General features: G+C 47.5%; 2 protein-coding genes across 2 annotated transcripts; one reads left to right on the top strand and one right to left on the bottom strand.

Moving 5' to 3' along the window:
- Positions 1 to 3,221: 3,221 nt before the first annotated feature.
- LOC130582668 (nyctalopin-like) lies at positions 3,222 to 4,508 on the bottom strand. Its single transcript, XM_057381526.1, has one exon. The coding sequence runs from the start codon at positions 4,506 to 4,508 to the stop codon at positions 3,222 to 3,224; it is 1,287 nt and encodes a 428-aa protein (XP_057237509.1).
- Positions 4,509 to 14,611: 10,103 nt separating this feature from the next.
- Positions 14,612 to 16,160, top strand: AGTR2 (angiotensin II receptor type 2). Its single transcript, XM_057381537.1, has one exon. The coding sequence runs from the start codon at positions 14,673 to 14,675 to the stop codon at positions 15,789 to 15,791; it is 1,119 nt and encodes a 372-aa protein (XP_057237520.1). The 5' UTR covers positions 14,612 to 14,672; the 3' UTR covers positions 15,792 to 16,160.
- Positions 16,161 to 17,403: the final 1,243 nt, after the last annotated feature.

Genomic DNA, 17,403 nt, shown 5'->3' with positions numbered 1-17,403 from the left:
GATACTGATGCTGATGGCACGGTTACACCTGAGAATGGAAGTGAATGCATTTTTGTATGCATCTTGGTTCAGTTCTGTGCACCTAGAAAATAATTTTTACAAAAATCTGCATGAAACCTATAACTTTTTTATTTAAAATGCTGTTAGATACAAAACCATACTACATTGTGGAGAGGTTTTGTGCAGGGAAGAGGCAAATGGTATAAACAGCAGGGTTCAATAAAGTGAACAGCAAATGTGCTGGAACATAAAATTATTTTTACAGATAAATGAAAGCATTGTCGCCAAAGAAGGAAGATGCTGTATCCATAGGATTTAATATTATCTTGCTTTGGCAAGCTGTTTGCTATATTTTGAGATCATATTGCTATTACAAGCTATTCAAAGTGATGTAATATGGTGGCAAAGCATTAGTTGAAATAAAAACATTTAAATACACGCCTCTCTCCTTATTTGCACTGACCCAGCATGGCAGCCTGTCTTTAKCTGCTCCTGGGCTGCAGTGCCACACACAGTTCTTTCCTCATCTTTAAGGGCCTGATGTAAATGTGWAATTTTACAGGTACTGGTCCTTAAATTTTTGAGGGGTTGGTGCTGCTGGGAGCACAGCAGGGAAAGGTCCATTGAAAGCAGAGGCAGGACATGTTTGGAAGCATTTTCTATGTTGTGCCTCGTGGGTTTTAGAGGTTTACATTTATGTGAGGTCTTACTGAGTGAAAGTGACTTTAATTTTCTATATGGGATGAAAAAAGAGCAGGTTGGAGGGAGGAGTGTGCCAGGGAGCGGAAGAGGGGCTGGTGCAGCTGGGAGGGGATGAGCAGGAGCTGTGAGTGCTGCAGGGTGAGAGCACGGCTGCGATGGCACTGCCTGGGAGCGCTGCCTGCTCTGGGTWTGGGGTGCCAGCAAACCATCCCAGTGATTCCCTGTGTGCAGCCTCCTGCAGAGCCGCCTGGAAACTTTCCACTGGTACAGCATTTTYGGTAGGAAAGTATGTTAACAAAGCTTCCCAGAGGAAATTGCATGTTTTCACTCAAGATGGAGCGATATACCGTAAGTAGAGTCACAGCCATCCCACTGAAACAGGGCTCTGGTGATTTATGGCACTGGCTGGGGGTGTGGTGGCATTAAGGTCAAAATTCTTGGACTTTAGAAGTGGCCACGTGCATCTGTCCTGTCTTGCCTCTTCAAGGTTGTCCTGCCTTGGTACCAGGTTGAAGTAGGAGAAAGGGGTACTTTGACAATTACAGAATAGGAAAGTATCTCTTCCTTGTGCTGGGTGTATTTAGGAAGGAAAAGTTTGAGGTCCAAGCAAAGTGGATCTCTCATGCTRGAAATCCAGTGCAGGGCAATCAGGACAAACCCAGCTTTCTCTCCAGCAAAGACTCTTAACAAGCARGTTTTCAAATAGTTTGTTGTGTCAAACACACTTAAAAGTTTCCAACAGGAGCCAAAGATGTAAACTTAAACACATTTCCTTCTTCCTGCAAGTATTTTTGCTCTTTCGTATTAAATTATTTGTTAGTATTTATACTTGGTTTTGTTCCTTCAATTACATGCTTTTTTAATGCATTTTCCAAGGTTTTTTAGCAGTGTCAGCTTTATTCATATTGAATTTTTTACTTTAAACAGTTGAACTTGCTGCTGCCCTTGTGGGTGCATGTTGTCCTTATCCTTAACCCTCAGGTACTCCTTCAAATGTCTTTTCAAGCCCAGACTGCTTCCTTAGGGCTTGTGTTTTCTGGCCTTTTTTTTTTTGTATTCCTTGCAAGTTTCATTTTTTTGTGGATTAAAAATGTAGCCACATGTTCTCCCTGAGCATACTCTGCATAACTTGTTATATATTTCTGTCACTGTTTGATCATAGCACAGAAGAAGCAATTTAGTTGTGCTCCTGTTGCTGTTTAATGAGGTGGTGGTGTTAAAAGTGGAAGGAATATTTTCTCTAAGYGTTCAGAGSAGGCAAGGTTCTCGTCCTTATAAATTTTTCACYGATTTATATTATTCAGTGGAAAAAATCTAATCTTTTGGGGACTTAAAAAATTGCTGAGGTGGACTTTGCTCGCATTTTTGCTCTGCCTTTTTCTTTTGCAGCTTGATAGAGAGGAGTGCAAAAGCAGGAAACTAACTGGAGTGTTTTTCCACTGTTTCTCAAAGTATGYGAAGCTGAGGAAAGTGAGGATGGTGAAACAGCACAAAAAATGTAAGCAAAAATTTACTGTATTGGCTGTTAAATGCTTTGCACAAATCTGATCACAAATATCACAATGAGAATGCAGTGTGTGAGGTTTTGTTGTGCAGCCCCTCTTTGTCCCTTCAGTGGTGCAACAGCAAAGGCAGGTCCTACTCTGCCCTCCATGGCAGRTTTCCCATATCAGAATGTGCTGGGTTGTGTGTTTTCAGCCCTGAAGAAGGGTTTATTTCTCACTTAGCTCTTATCAGCTTGGGATAATTCCTCTGAGGACGGGGACAAATGTGGTGTGTCTGCCACACATTCTGTTGCTTCCTTCTGCGAGCACTGAGTAAACATTGGACAAGGGCTCTTCGTATACCTGCAGAAATGGAAAATTCCATTTGGGAGGATGGAGAAGGCTGATCTGTGTCTCCCAGCAGCTGGAGGGAGGGAGATTGGGGAGTATGGCACTGCAGTGTGGTGCTGGAGCAGAGCTCCTTGACAGCATGCAGCGAGACAAAATTCCTACAGACCATCCCTAAGAGGAGCAACCTCGGCAGGGGTAAATGCAGGGCCTCCTTAGCTGAGGTTCAGTGCTGTGAGGGGCAGCTGGGTGGTAAAATGTTGTACTTGGTGGTATTTTTGCCCACTCCTGCCATACTGTCCGGGCTCCAGATGTGCAGGAACACATTCAGTTTATTCCCATTTCAGCAACACTCCCAATACACCCAGTATGGGGTGGGCACAGGAAGGCAGCCCCTCCCTGGGCAGTCACACCTGGCCGTAGTCAGTTGGGAAATGGGGAGGACAGAGAGGAATGTGCTTCCCAGCCCCACATCACCAACACATGCCCCAGCCCTGAACTTGCCAATGCGAGCATTTCCATTGAATTCTGGTGGTGAATTCTGGTTGAGCATTACCCATGAGTGAAACCACTTACTCCTGTATAACAAAACCCCTTTATTTCCATATAAAACCCACCTGCCGTGAAAACCATAAACAAACARCAAGAAAATAAACAAGCAGCCTCCCCTTTCTACCTGAAGCACCATTAAAACGTGGCCAGTGAGGTGTCCCATGCCCTGGTGCTGTACCACGTGTGGCTGGCGAGTGCCAGCAGGACGAGCCAGCCGGGCAGAGCCGGGGCTGCGGGGGCCACGCTGGTCCCAGCCACGCTGCACTTGTCCCCAGTGGCCGGCTCCAGTGGCACCGTGCAGTCCCCCAGGTCACCAGGGTAGCGGTCACCAGGCTCTGTGGCGTTGGCAGGGCTCGAGAAGGCGCAGTCCAGCCCCTGGATGACCGCCCTGCGYGTGGCCGTCCAGCGCCAGAGCCAGCGCGTGYGRCAGTCGCAGCGCCAGGGGTTGTGCGACAGGAACACGTACCGCAGCTTGGTCAGCTCAGCAAACACGCGTGCCGGCAGCGAGCTCAGGTTGTTTCTGCTCAGGTGGAGGAAGTGCAGCTTGTTCAGGTATAAAAAAGCAGAGTCTGAGATGGAGGAGATCCGGTTGTTGTTCAAGTACAAGTTTCTCAGGTTGAGCAGCTGTCTGAAGGTGCAGTCCACGGCGGTGATCCTGTTGGCTTCAAGGTGCATGGTCTTGAGCTGGATCAGCCCTTCAAAAAGCTGATTAGGCAAATCAGTGATGAAGTTRTGTCCTAAATTTAACATGCCCAGTCTGAGGAGCTTTGCGAAAGCCCCGGTTTGAATGATCCATATCCGATTCTTCCTGAGGTTCAGATCRTACAGGGTTTCCAGGTCTCTCAGGGAATCTCTGCCGATGGCTTCTATGTGATTGCCCTCCAGGGACAGCTCTGTGAGGCTGGAGAGGTTCCTAAAGGCTTGCGGGACGTACCGCATGTTATTGGAGGCTAAGTCGAGCCTTTCCAAAGAAGGCAGGTGTGAAAATAGAAGTGGGTGGATCTCGAAGATGTTGCAGTGGGACAAATCCAGGCTGATGAGGTTTAACAGTCCTCTGAAAGTGTTTGCGTGCAGGTAGGTGAGGCGTGAGTTCCTGCTGAGGTGCAGCTCTTGCAGCCTGCCGAGAGCGTGGAAAGTGCCCGGGGTCACGAATGTCAGATTGTTCCCATCCAGCCAGAGGCTGTGAAGGAAAGTCAGATTTCTGAAGGTGTTGGTGTTGAGAGTCCGCAGATAATTGTTGGAGAGGTTCAGAGCGATGGTGGATGCTGCTATCTCTCCAGGGAGGGTTTTCAGTCCGGCTCTGTTGCACAGGATGGTCTCTTCAGGTGTACATCTGCACATCCTTGGGCATGGATTGGAGACATTCACACTCAGCCCAGCCTTTGCTGCACAGATAAATATAAATATAACAGGAAAGAACATGACCAGCCACACATCAGCCACTGCATCTAGTACCTGGTGGACAGCAGAGAAGGAGGCAAGAAAAGGAGCGGGTACCTTTTGGGCARGTGAACCGCGGGCATGGCAGGGTCAGCCGGACTGTGCACTGAGTAAATAGATCAGCTGGTTCTTCATGCTGCACCCCGCTGAGGATTAAGTGTTTAGGCACACAGAAGCTGATTAAGTGCTGCCCTGAGATTTCTCAGCCCAGCATCGTGCTCTGGTCATGGTTTTTCCCACCTCCTGCCCTCTGCAAACAGCAACAGGCACAGACTTCCCTCGGCAGCTGTGTGGGACAGGCTCCTGCTCGTGGGTTATCACTTTATCAGAGTCTGCTTGGCAGTTTGCTCAAAAAAACTGTTCTGGGAGGAATTTTTATGCTTTTCTCCAGCTAGAGCTTCAGCAAAGGCAGCTGAGTGTGACTCTGCCATCCAGGTGTGAGGAGAGGCTCTCACCTTGGCATGGCTGGCAGATGTCCCAGGCTCAGGCTCAGGAAAACACAGCTGTGACCGAGCCCTGAGCACAGCCCTGGCGATGGCTGTGACTCCTCTGCAGTAAAATGGGAGACTGCCAGGAGCTGTGCACGCCTCACGTTCCCTGACAGCTGGGAAAGCACWGGGGACTGCTGTGTCCTGGCAGAGCCTCCTGTTGGGACAAACTGAGCCATCCATGAGSGGGGAAAGATGAACCCCGTGGTTGATAATGGAGCATCCCAAGGGCACTCTGTCCTTCCCAGGGCACTGCCTGTCTCCAGCAGGTCTGAAGATACACTGAGCAGCAGGAGCTGGGCTTGAGTCCTTAAAAGCCTGGGTCCTTGCCCCTGCCCTGGATTTTATCCTGGATCCACAGTGTAAAGGGAATGTGCAGTTGAGGGGTGATTGATGCACCCAACAGCCAGGGATCAGCAATCTGCAGAGTGATCGTTCTGCTCATGGTGCCAGGAGGACAAGACCCAGGGCTTGCAGCTCATGTGTCATTTGGGTAGCCAGTGATACARTTGCTACTCTTGTTTTTGTCACTCTTTTAATATTTGTTTTCCACTTTATTCTCTGCTGGAGTTCTCATGTTTTTAATGTGCTTGAAGCACCTTTTGTTTGCTCCCTGCCTTCCAGTGCATTTTCCTGCTTTTAATTTCTTGGTCTGTCTCACCTTTTTTTTTTTTTTTTTTTTTTTTTTTTTTTTTTTTTTTTTTTTTTTACTGATTGGGTTTCCTTTCCCTCACCTGCTCTGTCAGCTCTGTCCAGACAGTGGCTAAACCCCCAAATATAGAATATGCCCAACAGTAAGTGTGAACTGGACAAATTTGCAGCTCTGTTGTTTTCTCAGCAGAAGCAGATTAGGTTTCCTGTGCTGTTAAATCGCTGTGTTGGCTTCAGCTRGTTCTGTTTTCTTCTTCATCTTTTCAAGCAACAATCCCCTGAAGAACAGCTTCTCCCTGGAAGCTTGGCCAGGACGATCATGTTGTGTAATGGACACCATCTTCCAGCTGTAAACAACATCATTTATTTAGYTGGACAGGCTCTGGTGCAGTGTTTCTGGGGGCCAAAAGCTGGTTTCCACCAAGAGCAGCAGTGGTGGCACCGTGCCCAGGGGCTGGTCCTGGGAGCCCCAGAGGAAGSTGGACACGTGCACTGCTCACCCCACCCAGCTGATCGTGTCTGGGGTCAGGCCAGAGGTTTTGGTGGGTGAATCTTGTTTTCAGTGTTCCTGGCTCAGCTGGGGCTGCTCCTGTGAGGATATCACCTTGGAGGGGTGTCCTGCTCCTGGGATCTCCATGGCTTCTCTTGCCTCTGCTGCAGCACAGTGGGAATGTGCATCACTCCATGGCTTTGTCAGTGCAGCCCTGTGAAGGACACAGCTTTCTGCTGGTCTTTGTGCAGGACAGAGTGAGCTGCTCTGCGTGCTTGGGAATGGCCTTGCCTTTAGCTGAAGTTTGTAGCGTAGGCTGAAGATTGACCTCTTGCTCTGGTGTCCCTTTTATTCTACACAGGTTTTATTTCTGGTTGTAATGTTTTATTCTACACAGACTTTATTTCTGGTTGTAATTCCAACACTGTTGTCATGTACTAACCATTCCTTAAGCCCAGTGCTCTCTCTAACTCTCCTTGATTTCATATTGGAAATTTTCRGAGACCAAAAGCATGCAGCCCTTGCTGCCAGATGTTGCTTAACTGGACTGAAACACTGTGGTGGAACAGGACCACACAGCTGCAGAACATTTCCTTGCTTTGGAGCCTATAGGGCCAAGGAAACCCATAAGTATCAAAGTGATCAGATTTTTACACTTTGTCACGKTTTTGGCTATTCCAGTTGCTCCCTGTAAAGATCCCACAAAGCACRGAGGTGGGGTGCCAGCTGCCGAGCCAGGACCTTGGCTGTGGCTGCCTGAACTCCCTGATGGCAGCTCTGGGTGCAGAGCCCTTGGGGTGGAAGCAATGCCGTGGGGTGCCAGCACTGCACAGAGCCAAACCTTTGCTGGGGCTGCGTGTTGGCCCAAGGGAATGGCCACAGGAATGTCCAGAGTGTGCTGCAGTGCCCAGTGTTCCTGTGCAAGGAGTGTCCAGCTTTGCAGCCCCAGCTTCCTGAGCATCTCTGCTGCAGCCACTGCCACACCAGGTCCTGCAGGGACAAGGTAAGGATGTGCTCTGTGACAAGAACCAACACACGAGTTTTTCTCCAGCTGCCTTTTTAACAAACACTTTCCCTCTATGGTGCATTCAAATATTAGCATCCTGCCCTTGGGTTCCCTTTTCCAGGCTCAGCTCTTTGTGCTCCACGTGCAGGGACTTTGATTGTCTCACTCCATCTGCTTGGAGGGTTTTCTGGAGCACATCATGTGTTTTGGCTGAGGTGGCTCATCCAGCCGGCTTTAATGGAAAAGCTGAACCACCGMAGGTCTTCTGTTAAAATCAATTCCACCCACTGCATGATCATGGCTGTGTTTTTGTCTTTCTTTCAGTCACTGATTTATCTGACATCTGGGATTTAAAGCCCAGCACATCCCCTTCAGAAATTGTTTGTAGCTGATGTCAAGGGCCTTGCCTAATATTGTAGATTTTAAGGAGCTGAATTCTCTTTAGAAGATCGAGGCAGCAGTCAAAACACCTACTTTGGAATGGTCTTGCTGGTCTAATAAGTTAAAAGATCAAGGTTTGCTTTCTTCAAACTTTTTGTTGGGAAAAGATGGAATGAGTAGAATAATTTAATAGCTTTTTTAGTTAAATGATTGATTAAATAAGGTGGAATACCCAAGTATAAGGAATATTCTGACTCGCCCAAACCTTTTTCTAGCTGGTGAACTCACTTTTGTGTGTATCTCAGTATGTTTGAAACATAAGAGAAATTTGTACTAAAAACACTTAGAAAGTTGGAAAGCTGTTTGCAATGATTATAGTTCAAAACAGCAAAGGAAGGAAGATTTTAATTTTTAAAAGATCTCTGGAATGAGACCCTTGGGTACWCTGCAACTCTATAAAACTTGCCACAGAGTCCTAAGTCTTCCTAAATACCAACTTGAGACCCTAAAAAGAAGCATTCTCCCACATGCCAGGCTGTATACAACTGTATTAATACTAATAAAGCAGAAGTTRGACAGGAGGCAGCCCTCTCCCACCAACTGTGAGCATCAGTTCCTTGACTTCTGCTGCTCCTCTCAGCAACTGGCCTGGGAGAAGTGAGCAGGAGAAAATGACCTGTGATGATAAATGATGAAAGCAGAGCCTGGTTCCCGTTGTGGTCTGGTCGAGCAGGTCTCAGCTGCTGAAATGCTGCRCTTTGCCACTGATGCTCCTGGGGCTTCTTGGGCTCTGTTCCTGTTGTGGGCAAGCCCTGGAGTCTGGTGGTTTATCTGCATGTCTGGGAGCTGTGCAGAACTCAGGAATGAAATTTTGACTGAGTCCTGCTGCCTCTAGCAAGAGCAGTCCTACTCCAAGAACAGGCAGCGGTGCCAGGGTGCGTGTGCACTCCCGGCCTTTAATAGCAGCGGGTGCAGCTTGTTTTCAAAATCACTTATGTGCTTGTTTTCTTTACTACTTTTAGTAACTTGTAAAATGCTTACAGCCAATAATTTGAACAAACAATGTCATGGAGGATAACCTCAGTCTTGGCAGTGCTATTGGCTGGACACAAACATCTCTCATAAAATAAATGCTTTGGATAAGTTTTCTGCATGCTGGAGGTGGAAAGGGCATCCCTCTTCTCTCCAAAATGCCTCAGTCACACTCGCTGAACTGCTCCAAAGCTGACCTCTTCCAGCACAGAAGGTCTGTTCAATGGGACAARAGCTCTCTGACCCCATATCTGATGGGCCCTGTCTGGGTGGCCCYTGTGTTCACTGCTGTGCTGCTGTGAAGTGAAAAACCAAAGCTTTCCCCAGGCCTTCTCAGTGCTCCCGTRTGAAATCATGGCTCCAGGAGGGAGAGGGAAACACTGACCAGGGCCTGGCCTCTGACAATGYTGGTAGCTCTCCCTCTTGGCCAAAACACCAGGTTTGCCAGAAGTGATCACGCTGCAGAGCTGCTTTAGACAGTGTTTAAACCCAGAACTGACCCAGCAGGAACCATGGGTGCTGGATGTGAGCAGGGCTCACTGCCTCAGCTTTCATCCTTCAGGGTCACTGCTCACAGCTGCTCCCCTCCTGAGGCCCCAGAAAGGGTGCAAGAAATCAGCTTTCTCTGCAGCAKCTCTGGGGCTGGGGAAGTGTGTGRYAATGGGGGACAGAGGACACAGAGCTCTTTCAGCCGGTTCAAAGAAATCCTTCATTCTCCAAAAGCTGCACCTTTTTGTACTCTGAACTTCCCCAGGCTAAACACCGATTGGCTGTTTGCCCTGCAGAGCCTCCGCCCACAAATGKTCTTATCCAATCCCATCTCTGGTTAGGCGGGGTCTATGGGCTCTGTTAACCAATCACAGCCTGACACTGAGGCAGGGCCATGTCAGTCCCAGGCCTGAGCCCTTCCCCAGCTCTGGGATTGACCCCAAGGGGAAGGACGAGGTGCGTTCCCCAATCTTACATGCAGGACTTGAGCACTGGAACCCTAAAAAAACCCTGAAACAAATAAATGTGGGAAGGAGGAGTCCTTAGAAAAGTTTATGGAGTGCTGGGAGAATGCAGGAGGCATGGTGTTGGGGAGCGTGGGCAGAAGGCCTGGTGCTTGGCACAGCATAGCCCAGAATCACAGAAAAATCTGTGATTWAYAGCMCAGAATCACAGAAAAYTCTGAGTTGGAAGGGACCCACAAGGATCATKGAGCTCAGCTTTTAAGTGAATGGCCCACGCAGGGATCAATCCTGCAATCTCAGTGTTATTAGCACCATGCTCCATCCAACTGAACTAATCCCAGGATCTGCAGGGTGAAAATCATTGTTGCCCTGGCAGTGTGTGCTGGATCCCAAACTCCTGCTGCCAGCCCTGGGACCAGGGAGTCAGGGCATCCTGCTGTAAATCAGCTCCAAACAGAGCCACGGTGATCCATGCTGGGCTATGCATCCTGGGGAGCACGTTTAGGAGAGATTCATTTCCTATCTTGCTTTCTCCAGAAGGAGCAAATCCAGCTCATGAATACAGTTTGCATCTGGATCTCACATTRCTTTGAGGATTTGGCAGGCTGGCAGGGTTTAGCCTCAAGAATAGCCCTGACAGCCTGTTGGCACAGTCAGATAGGCTGCTTGCTTGGAATATTCCATCCCTGACAGCGGCAGCACTTCCCTGTAAAATCCAAGACCTGGGACTTGGAGTGCATGGATCCTTTTGTTTATTTATACAGTTAATCAGAAATTGCTATTTGAATCATACGTGGCGGTGGTTTGGGGTTTTTTTGGGTTTGGTTTGGGGTCTTTTTTAAGCACTTCTGGTGACCTCTTGACCTCTTTAGGTGCATAGGCTTGAGGACAGAAAGACAAACCTGAGTGCTGTGTGTGRACCTGCAGCCAATTTGCTCCTCTTGGGCCGTGACTTCTTTTTAGTTGGTATAAAAGACATACTTAAAATCCTTCCCCAAATCCAACTCCCAGAAACTGCAAGCTTCTACTCATCTAAAATCAAACAGGTTTTGTGTKGAAAACTCCCAGCTTTTGTAACCTTGCATTAATAAGAGATAACTTTGCAGTGAGAACCTGGGATCAGTAAGGAATCAGATTCACTGAGCACTGGCAGGGGAAGGAATGGGAGCAGGATTTGTCAAAGGGCAGCCTGAGGTATGACCCCCCTTGAACTGGGTGCATCCAGGGCCATTTCTTGTCTGCTAAAGTCTYAAAGAGTTTTGTGGGTAAAACAGAATAAACACAGTCAGTATCTGTGAGGATCAAAAGTTGTGTGGAAAGGAAAACTTTATATTTAAATCCAAACAACTAGTGTTTGTTATTTTTGAAAAATAAACATTCTCGTGCATCTCATGCATTTTTCCTTCRCTGGGTGTTTGCTGAGGAATGGAGCAAAACCTTTTACTGATTGTTTGTGTGCAAAGCAACTAGCAGCAAGGATTCCTGCCTGAGGCTGTGCTGTCACATCCTGTTACCAAAAAAAATTAATAAATATGGTTCAGAGTGAGTGCTGACATCTGAGGTCACTCACCTGCRAGCCAGCAGTCCTGCAGACCCCAGGCAGGGTGCAAAGAGGGGAAATTGGTGGCAAAAGGTGCATCTCTTCTCCTTTGCAGCAAGACTCAGGACTTTCTCTCTYTTGCAGTGTTTGCTCCAAGCACAGGCACTGTGTGCTTGCAGCCTGAGAGCCCTGACCATTGACTGCTTTGTCATCGTGTCCTTGAAGCCATAAATCGCTGCACTGGRGTAAATAGAAATGCTGTGTGGAATCCCCTTTCCTTAAATAACTCTGTCCTTTTAGCACAGAAAATGCTAAAARCTGGACTTTGAGTTATGAGGCAGATAAAGACAAAAACTGCCRAGGACTCTTCTCTCTGCCTTGAATGCAGTGCTCCCTCCAGGGCATGTATATGAATTTGCTGATAAGCTTTTTCAACACTCTGAAGCTTTTTCTGGTCAAAGGCATAGCTGGGCAGAAAGGTGAGATTGTTCTCCACAGCSTGCTGAGCCCTTGATTCCCCTGAAGATGCTGGTAAAGTGCAGTTTTCCCTGTTCCATCTCCTCTCTGGGTGACTCTGGTGCACAGAACTGGTGATGCCTGTTGTCCTGGGTGTGCTGCTCAGTCCTGGAGCAAGGGCAGGCAGCAAGGAGGTTTCCCCAGACCACCACACCTCGCTCCAAGGCTGTGCTGGTGTTCAAAGGATGGGATGTGTGTGGCTGCAGCACTGGCTAGTGATGGAGAGCCCACCAGCAGCACCTGGCTGGGATGAAGGGACACGTCACCAGCAGGAACTCTGTTTGCTTTCTGTCTGGCACACGAATCCTTGCTGGGGAGCACAGCACGTGTCCCCACTAGATAGGCTGTTGTTGCAGAGGAGCTCACACTCAGGCACCAGGGCAAAATGTTTAAGCCTCTGGATGCTTCCTTTCCCCCTGTTCTTATCCTCCAGGATCCCCCTTGGAGCTCCTTCCAGGGAGGGGAGGCTGGGGCCAGGCACAGGGTGTGATGCAGGGAAGGAGCAGATGTAAAAACTCTGGTTWGTGTGAGTGGGAGTTGGCATGAGCTCGTGTTGGTCATGTCCTACCCCAGGGCATACTCAGAGCCAAGCCTGCTGTCAGACACGTGGATTTGTCCTGCTGCTCCCCTCAGTCCCACAGTGTGCATGGTTTCTCAAGGAACAGGGCAGTGGCTTTCCCACCCTAACTGGAAAATGGGATCAGCCCCCTCACATAGGCAGTGCTGGTGTGAATGCCGTGATGTTCCTCCACTTTCTGTCCCCCTGAGTTCACATTATGCTCAGTTCTGCCAGGACTAACAGCCTATTTCTCTTTCAAATGTGTTAGCAAGTGCTGGGAGTCCATAGAGTGCATGGGGATCCCCCTGCCCTCAGAGATGCACAAATCCTTGCGTGGAGGCTCCCACTTGTTGTGTGTGCACGTGGAGGGCAGAAACGGACTGCATGTGGGTGTATCCCCCTGGCCCAAGAGCTACAGCAGAAAACCACAGGGATATTTGTATGAATTTTCTTTTTCTTGCTTACTTCATTTGTTCTTTTTTTTTTTTTTTTTTTTTTTTTTTTTTTTTTTTTTTTTTTTTTTTTTTTTTTTTTTTTTTTTTTTTTTTTTTTTTTTTTGCTGGCTGTCTTGTTGCTCTCTTCTGATTTACTGCATGTGCTCACGTGGCCTTGGAAAGGGGGGTTCTCGAACTGTTTTGCTTCCAAAAGGAAAAGAAGCTGGCAGGCATTCATATTTCAGTTCTGGAGTTATGTAGGTTAAAGTCTCCCAGCGGGAAAAGGGAAGATATGAGAGAGCAGATTGCTGGTGGCGATACTCAGCAGAAGGAGTGAGGAAAAAGGAGCACAGAACTCCGGAGCCTCATCCAGTCGAGTGTGAGCTTTGAGAGGTAGGTTTTCTATCTGCTGTTAGAACAGGATTTCCATTGATTTGGTTCAGTTTTTGATAGAATGTCTGCAGCAGGAGCAGGAATGAGCAGCTCAGAGCAGGTCCTCAGGCACCAGTTGTTCACCAGCGGAGGGGGAGCGTGTTTGTCAATGAAACCTTGTTCTCTTTCATGTACCCACAAGGAATGATGGTGTGGTCCCTCCACAGGAGTCACTGAGGTGAGTAATGCTTTGTGAATACTTCTGGGATTTCAGCTTTTGTAGGTTAAAGTGGAGCATTCAGGACACATGAGTTAAGAGACTCAGGACCCTCTGAATATTTGTGYTCTCAAACAAAAATGCTTTCATTGGGTTTAGGACCTGTTTGAATACAGAACATGGGCTTATGGTCCACTACTTGTGACTTTAAATACCGGCACTCTGCAGAAATTCCCCTGCTGAATTTTCATTGTTGGGRCAATATATTTAAATTAAATTTTTGTCAGTATAGCCATTGCATATTTTGCATGGAGCACATAGATAAGCCACTGTACATTAAACTGTCGACACAGAAAAATATGTTTGAACTGATCAGTTGCCTTCTGTTAAATGAGAGATCCTTACCCAAATCTGTTGTCTCRGTGAAAATTTCTGTTATTTTTAGGGCTCCTTGAGAATTCTTAAATGCTTGGCTGCTCTCACAAAAACTTAATTAAAAAGAAATCTCCTCTTTCTATTACATAAAATATAATACTTTGGTACCGTATCTTCTTTTCTGACTTAGAAAGTCTTAGTGTTTCAAAAATGTCCTAMTCAGAGTGCAGACACAAGCTGTTCAAATGGAACTGACCTGTCTATTAACCCTCTTATTTTAGCTATTTTATAGCTTTATTTTCCCCTRCTGAAACCCAGTTCTGATATTTCTAAATGAATGGCACACAGTAGTGTTTAATTCAAGGCTGCAAGGACTGAGTTTATTGCCTGTGTCTACATTGAAATTATGTCTTTTACTGTTCTGATTAAGCTGTCACAAGGGTGGGAGATGCAGATATACTTTGAGAAGGACTCTGACAGTGAAGGACCCTTCAGTGTCTTTGTATCCAGCCCTGTGAATTGAAAAGAAAAAAAAAAATCACAGCTTGCTTTCCTAATAGATTTATTAAAAGGCTGCTTTCATGCCTGTGGAGTCTCAGGAGACCCTCAGGTGTGCTGTACCTGATCTCCACTGGTGACTGCTGCCTTTTTATATTGTTTGAACTGCTCAGAGTGCTGAAAATAGCATGAGAAAGCTCAGAAAAGGGTCACGAGGAGCTTCAKTGTGGCCTTTGGGTCACAGGAGTTCCCAAAGTGTCTCCAGCTCCTGAGTCCATAATCTTTCTGCTCTGCTGGCCACAGAAAGCACCATCTGTAATCACAGATAAACCCCAGCTGCTCCCTTCTCTGCCAGGCTAATTAAAAAGTGCTGTGACCTCCCTAGGGCTAATTGTGTCCTGTCAGTGGGATGGAGGTAAGGAGTTCAGCAGGGCTGCCTGGTGTTTCAGCACTCAGCTCACTGACATAACTTGAAATGGTTTTTATTTTATTGTGGCTGTGTGATTTCAGAGCTAAGGCAGTTGCAGAGTGCAAGTCTAACAGACAGTTTCTGATCTGCAGGTGAGTGATGTGATAGGAAAGTGCTTCCAGCCCATGAATTTCCTGAAGAAACTCCCTTTCCACCAGCACCAACATGCAGAGCAACTACTCCCTGGTCATCACCAGCAGGGAAAGTCTCCAGGTCCTGTCTACAGCACCGACAAACTCATCAGCTGCACTGCACTCGTCCTCTCCGTGCCCCCTTACCTCTTCAGATTATCAGTTTTCACTGATTCCAGCCCTCTTCTCTGTGGTTTTTGTTCTGGGCTTGGTTGGCAACAGCGTGGTGGTTGTGGTGCTGTGCCGTCACTCTGCCCCCAGGACAGTGGCCAATATTTACATTTTCAACCTGGCCATGGCAGACCTGCTGTGCCTGGCCACCCTTCCCTTTTGGGCCACCTACTACGCTCAGGGCTACAACTGGCTCTTCGGGTCCCTCATGTGCAAGATCTCCAGTTCTGTCCTGTGCCTGAACATGTTTGCCAGTATCTTTTTCATCACGTGCATGAGYGTGGACCGGTACCACGCCATTGTCCATCCCATTCACTCCCAGAGGAGAACTCCACAGCAAGCTTATTTTGTAGCATTGGTTGTGTGGGGCCTCGCCTGTTTGTCCTCCCTCCCAACGTTTTATTTCCGAGACACTCACTATGTTGAAAGCTTGGGGGTCAATGCTTGCATTATGGCCTTTCCCTATGAGAATTATGCAAAATGGTCYGTGGCAACAGCCTTCCTGAAAAACACCCTCGGCTTCTTCATCCCCTTGGCCGTGATCACCACCTGCTACATCTGGATCAGGAGGCACTTGCTAAAAGCGCAGCAGTTTGGCAAAAGCAGGCAGAAGAGGGACAAAGTGCTCAAGCTGGTGGCTGCMGTTGTCGTGGCCTTCCTGATTTCCTGGCTGCCGTTCCACGTGCTGACGTTTCTGAACGCTTTGGCTCACATGGACATCATCCACAGCTGCCAGGTSACCGGGCTCATCGACACGGCGCTGCCCTTCGGCATCTGCATGGCCTTTGCCAACAGCTGCATCAACCCCCTGCTCTACTGCTTCATCGGCAACCAGTTCCAGGAGAGGCTGCACCGCCTCTTCAAGACGCAGGTTCACCAGCTCAGCAGCCACCGTGACAGCTCCTCTGTCAGGAAGGGCAGCGGCTTCAGAGACCCTGAAACCCCYGTGGGCAAAGAAGGGGAGCCTGAGGCTTTCCTGTAGGCACTGGGTGATGTCAGTGCAGCTGGGTGTCCCTGCAGGGGTGAACATTCCTCTCTCCTCTTCCCTTTGTTTGGTGCCTGCTCGTTCACCAGCTGTTTGAGGGACAATCTGTTCTTGTCATACATGGGGATTTGCTCCTCCTTCCTTTCCACAAGGAAGAACTCAAGTTTGACTCAGAGGGAAGGTTCTGGCAAATACTATACTGATGGCATTTTAAATATCAGCTTTTTGTATGGCTAAGATCAGGCAAGTGTTWAATATAACACATAAAGCCTAAATATACTGAAGGACCATTACACCATAGCTACAATTGCGTAGGTGCTGAGTATTATACCCTAAGCTGATTTTCTAAAAGAGATTCTCACTAGAGAACGTGTAAATAAAGCAGTACAGATATTTCTGTACCTACCTGTAAGAAAATATTTTGACATTTATTTTGTATATTTTTATTTTTTTAAATATGTAGCTAAAAATGTTGTATGTAAAATGCATCAAATATACTCCAGCTTGSATCACCCTGCGATCCTGAGAATGTGTGGAGACATGGTTCTGCAAACTGCTGAAGGTGGGAGGGTATTCTTGTGGGAAAGTACAGCCACGTGCACATTTTTATCCCTTTCTCACAGCAGGTGATGTCCATAGGCTGGACGGTCCTTTCTTTCATTCGGTGGGGTCATTTGTGACAAAAATTCTGCAGAAAGTGATACATGAGCGTGCTGAGTCTCACACACTGTCCAGCAGTCTTCGTGGCAAGGACTTGCTGATGCTGTGGACTTTTTGCCTTTTAARTGTCAGTTACTACTGTAAATTTAGAGTACTGCATACAGAAAGCCTGACTCTGTCTTGTCACCCAGAAGCGGAACCATGGTGTGAGTGTACTCGTTTATAACTAAAAGAATGAGTGAGGAAAGAAAGTATTTGGAAAATACTGATTCTATTTTGAAGTTCCTTTTGATGTTTATTTGAAATTTTCTTTTGCTGGAGAGTTACTGGTCCCCTTGGACCCTTTGCTAGGCTCAGTCTAAAAGATCAAGATTCCTTGATTGCCTGCAGTTTTCCCCAGGCTGAGAGACCAAAAGATCATTAGTTTCAGGCAATAATCTCTGATGAGGCTTGCATTAACTGTTGGGTCCATGGGTCAATCTGGCATCCCTGGAAGTCCCAGCACTCCCTGCTGCCTGAGAGCCATGGGAACCTGGTGCAGGAGCCATCCTTCACCCCTTGGGTAGGGTTAAATTTCTTCACTGGATTGTACAAGAAAYGTGCCAGCCTCAGAGCCATGAGATGAAAAGTTTGTGCAGAACTTGGCAAAACAGGGCCTGACCACAAATACCCCCCTGTTCCTGTCCTGCTCTGGTGTTCTGTGGTGAGCTACGTGGATAATTCAGCTTATCCCTGAAAGTGGAAGAGCTGCTAGTGCAGCTCCCCTGGAATGTTTTTGTTGAAAATGTTCCGAGGAGCTAATAGTGTCTGGGGGTTGGGTATTTCTGGAAGGACAAACTGTTAATTGCTTAGCAATGAGGACAGCGCAGTTGTGCTTCAGCAAAACAAATCAGCACCCTGAGAAAATCACCAGGTGCTCGAGGCAGCAGACTCAGAGGGGTAATAAGGG

The sequence above is a fragment of the Malurus melanocephalus genome, unplaced genomic scaffold (assembly GCF_030028575.1).
Source record: "Malurus melanocephalus ecotype Western Australia unplaced genomic scaffold, MMel_1.1 scaffold_514, whole genome shotgun sequence".
In the NCBI taxonomy this organism is placed as follows: domain Eukaryota; kingdom Metazoa; phylum Chordata; class Aves; order Passeriformes; family Maluridae; genus Malurus; species Malurus melanocephalus.
This window is presented reverse-complemented; position numbering and strand designations above follow the sequence as displayed.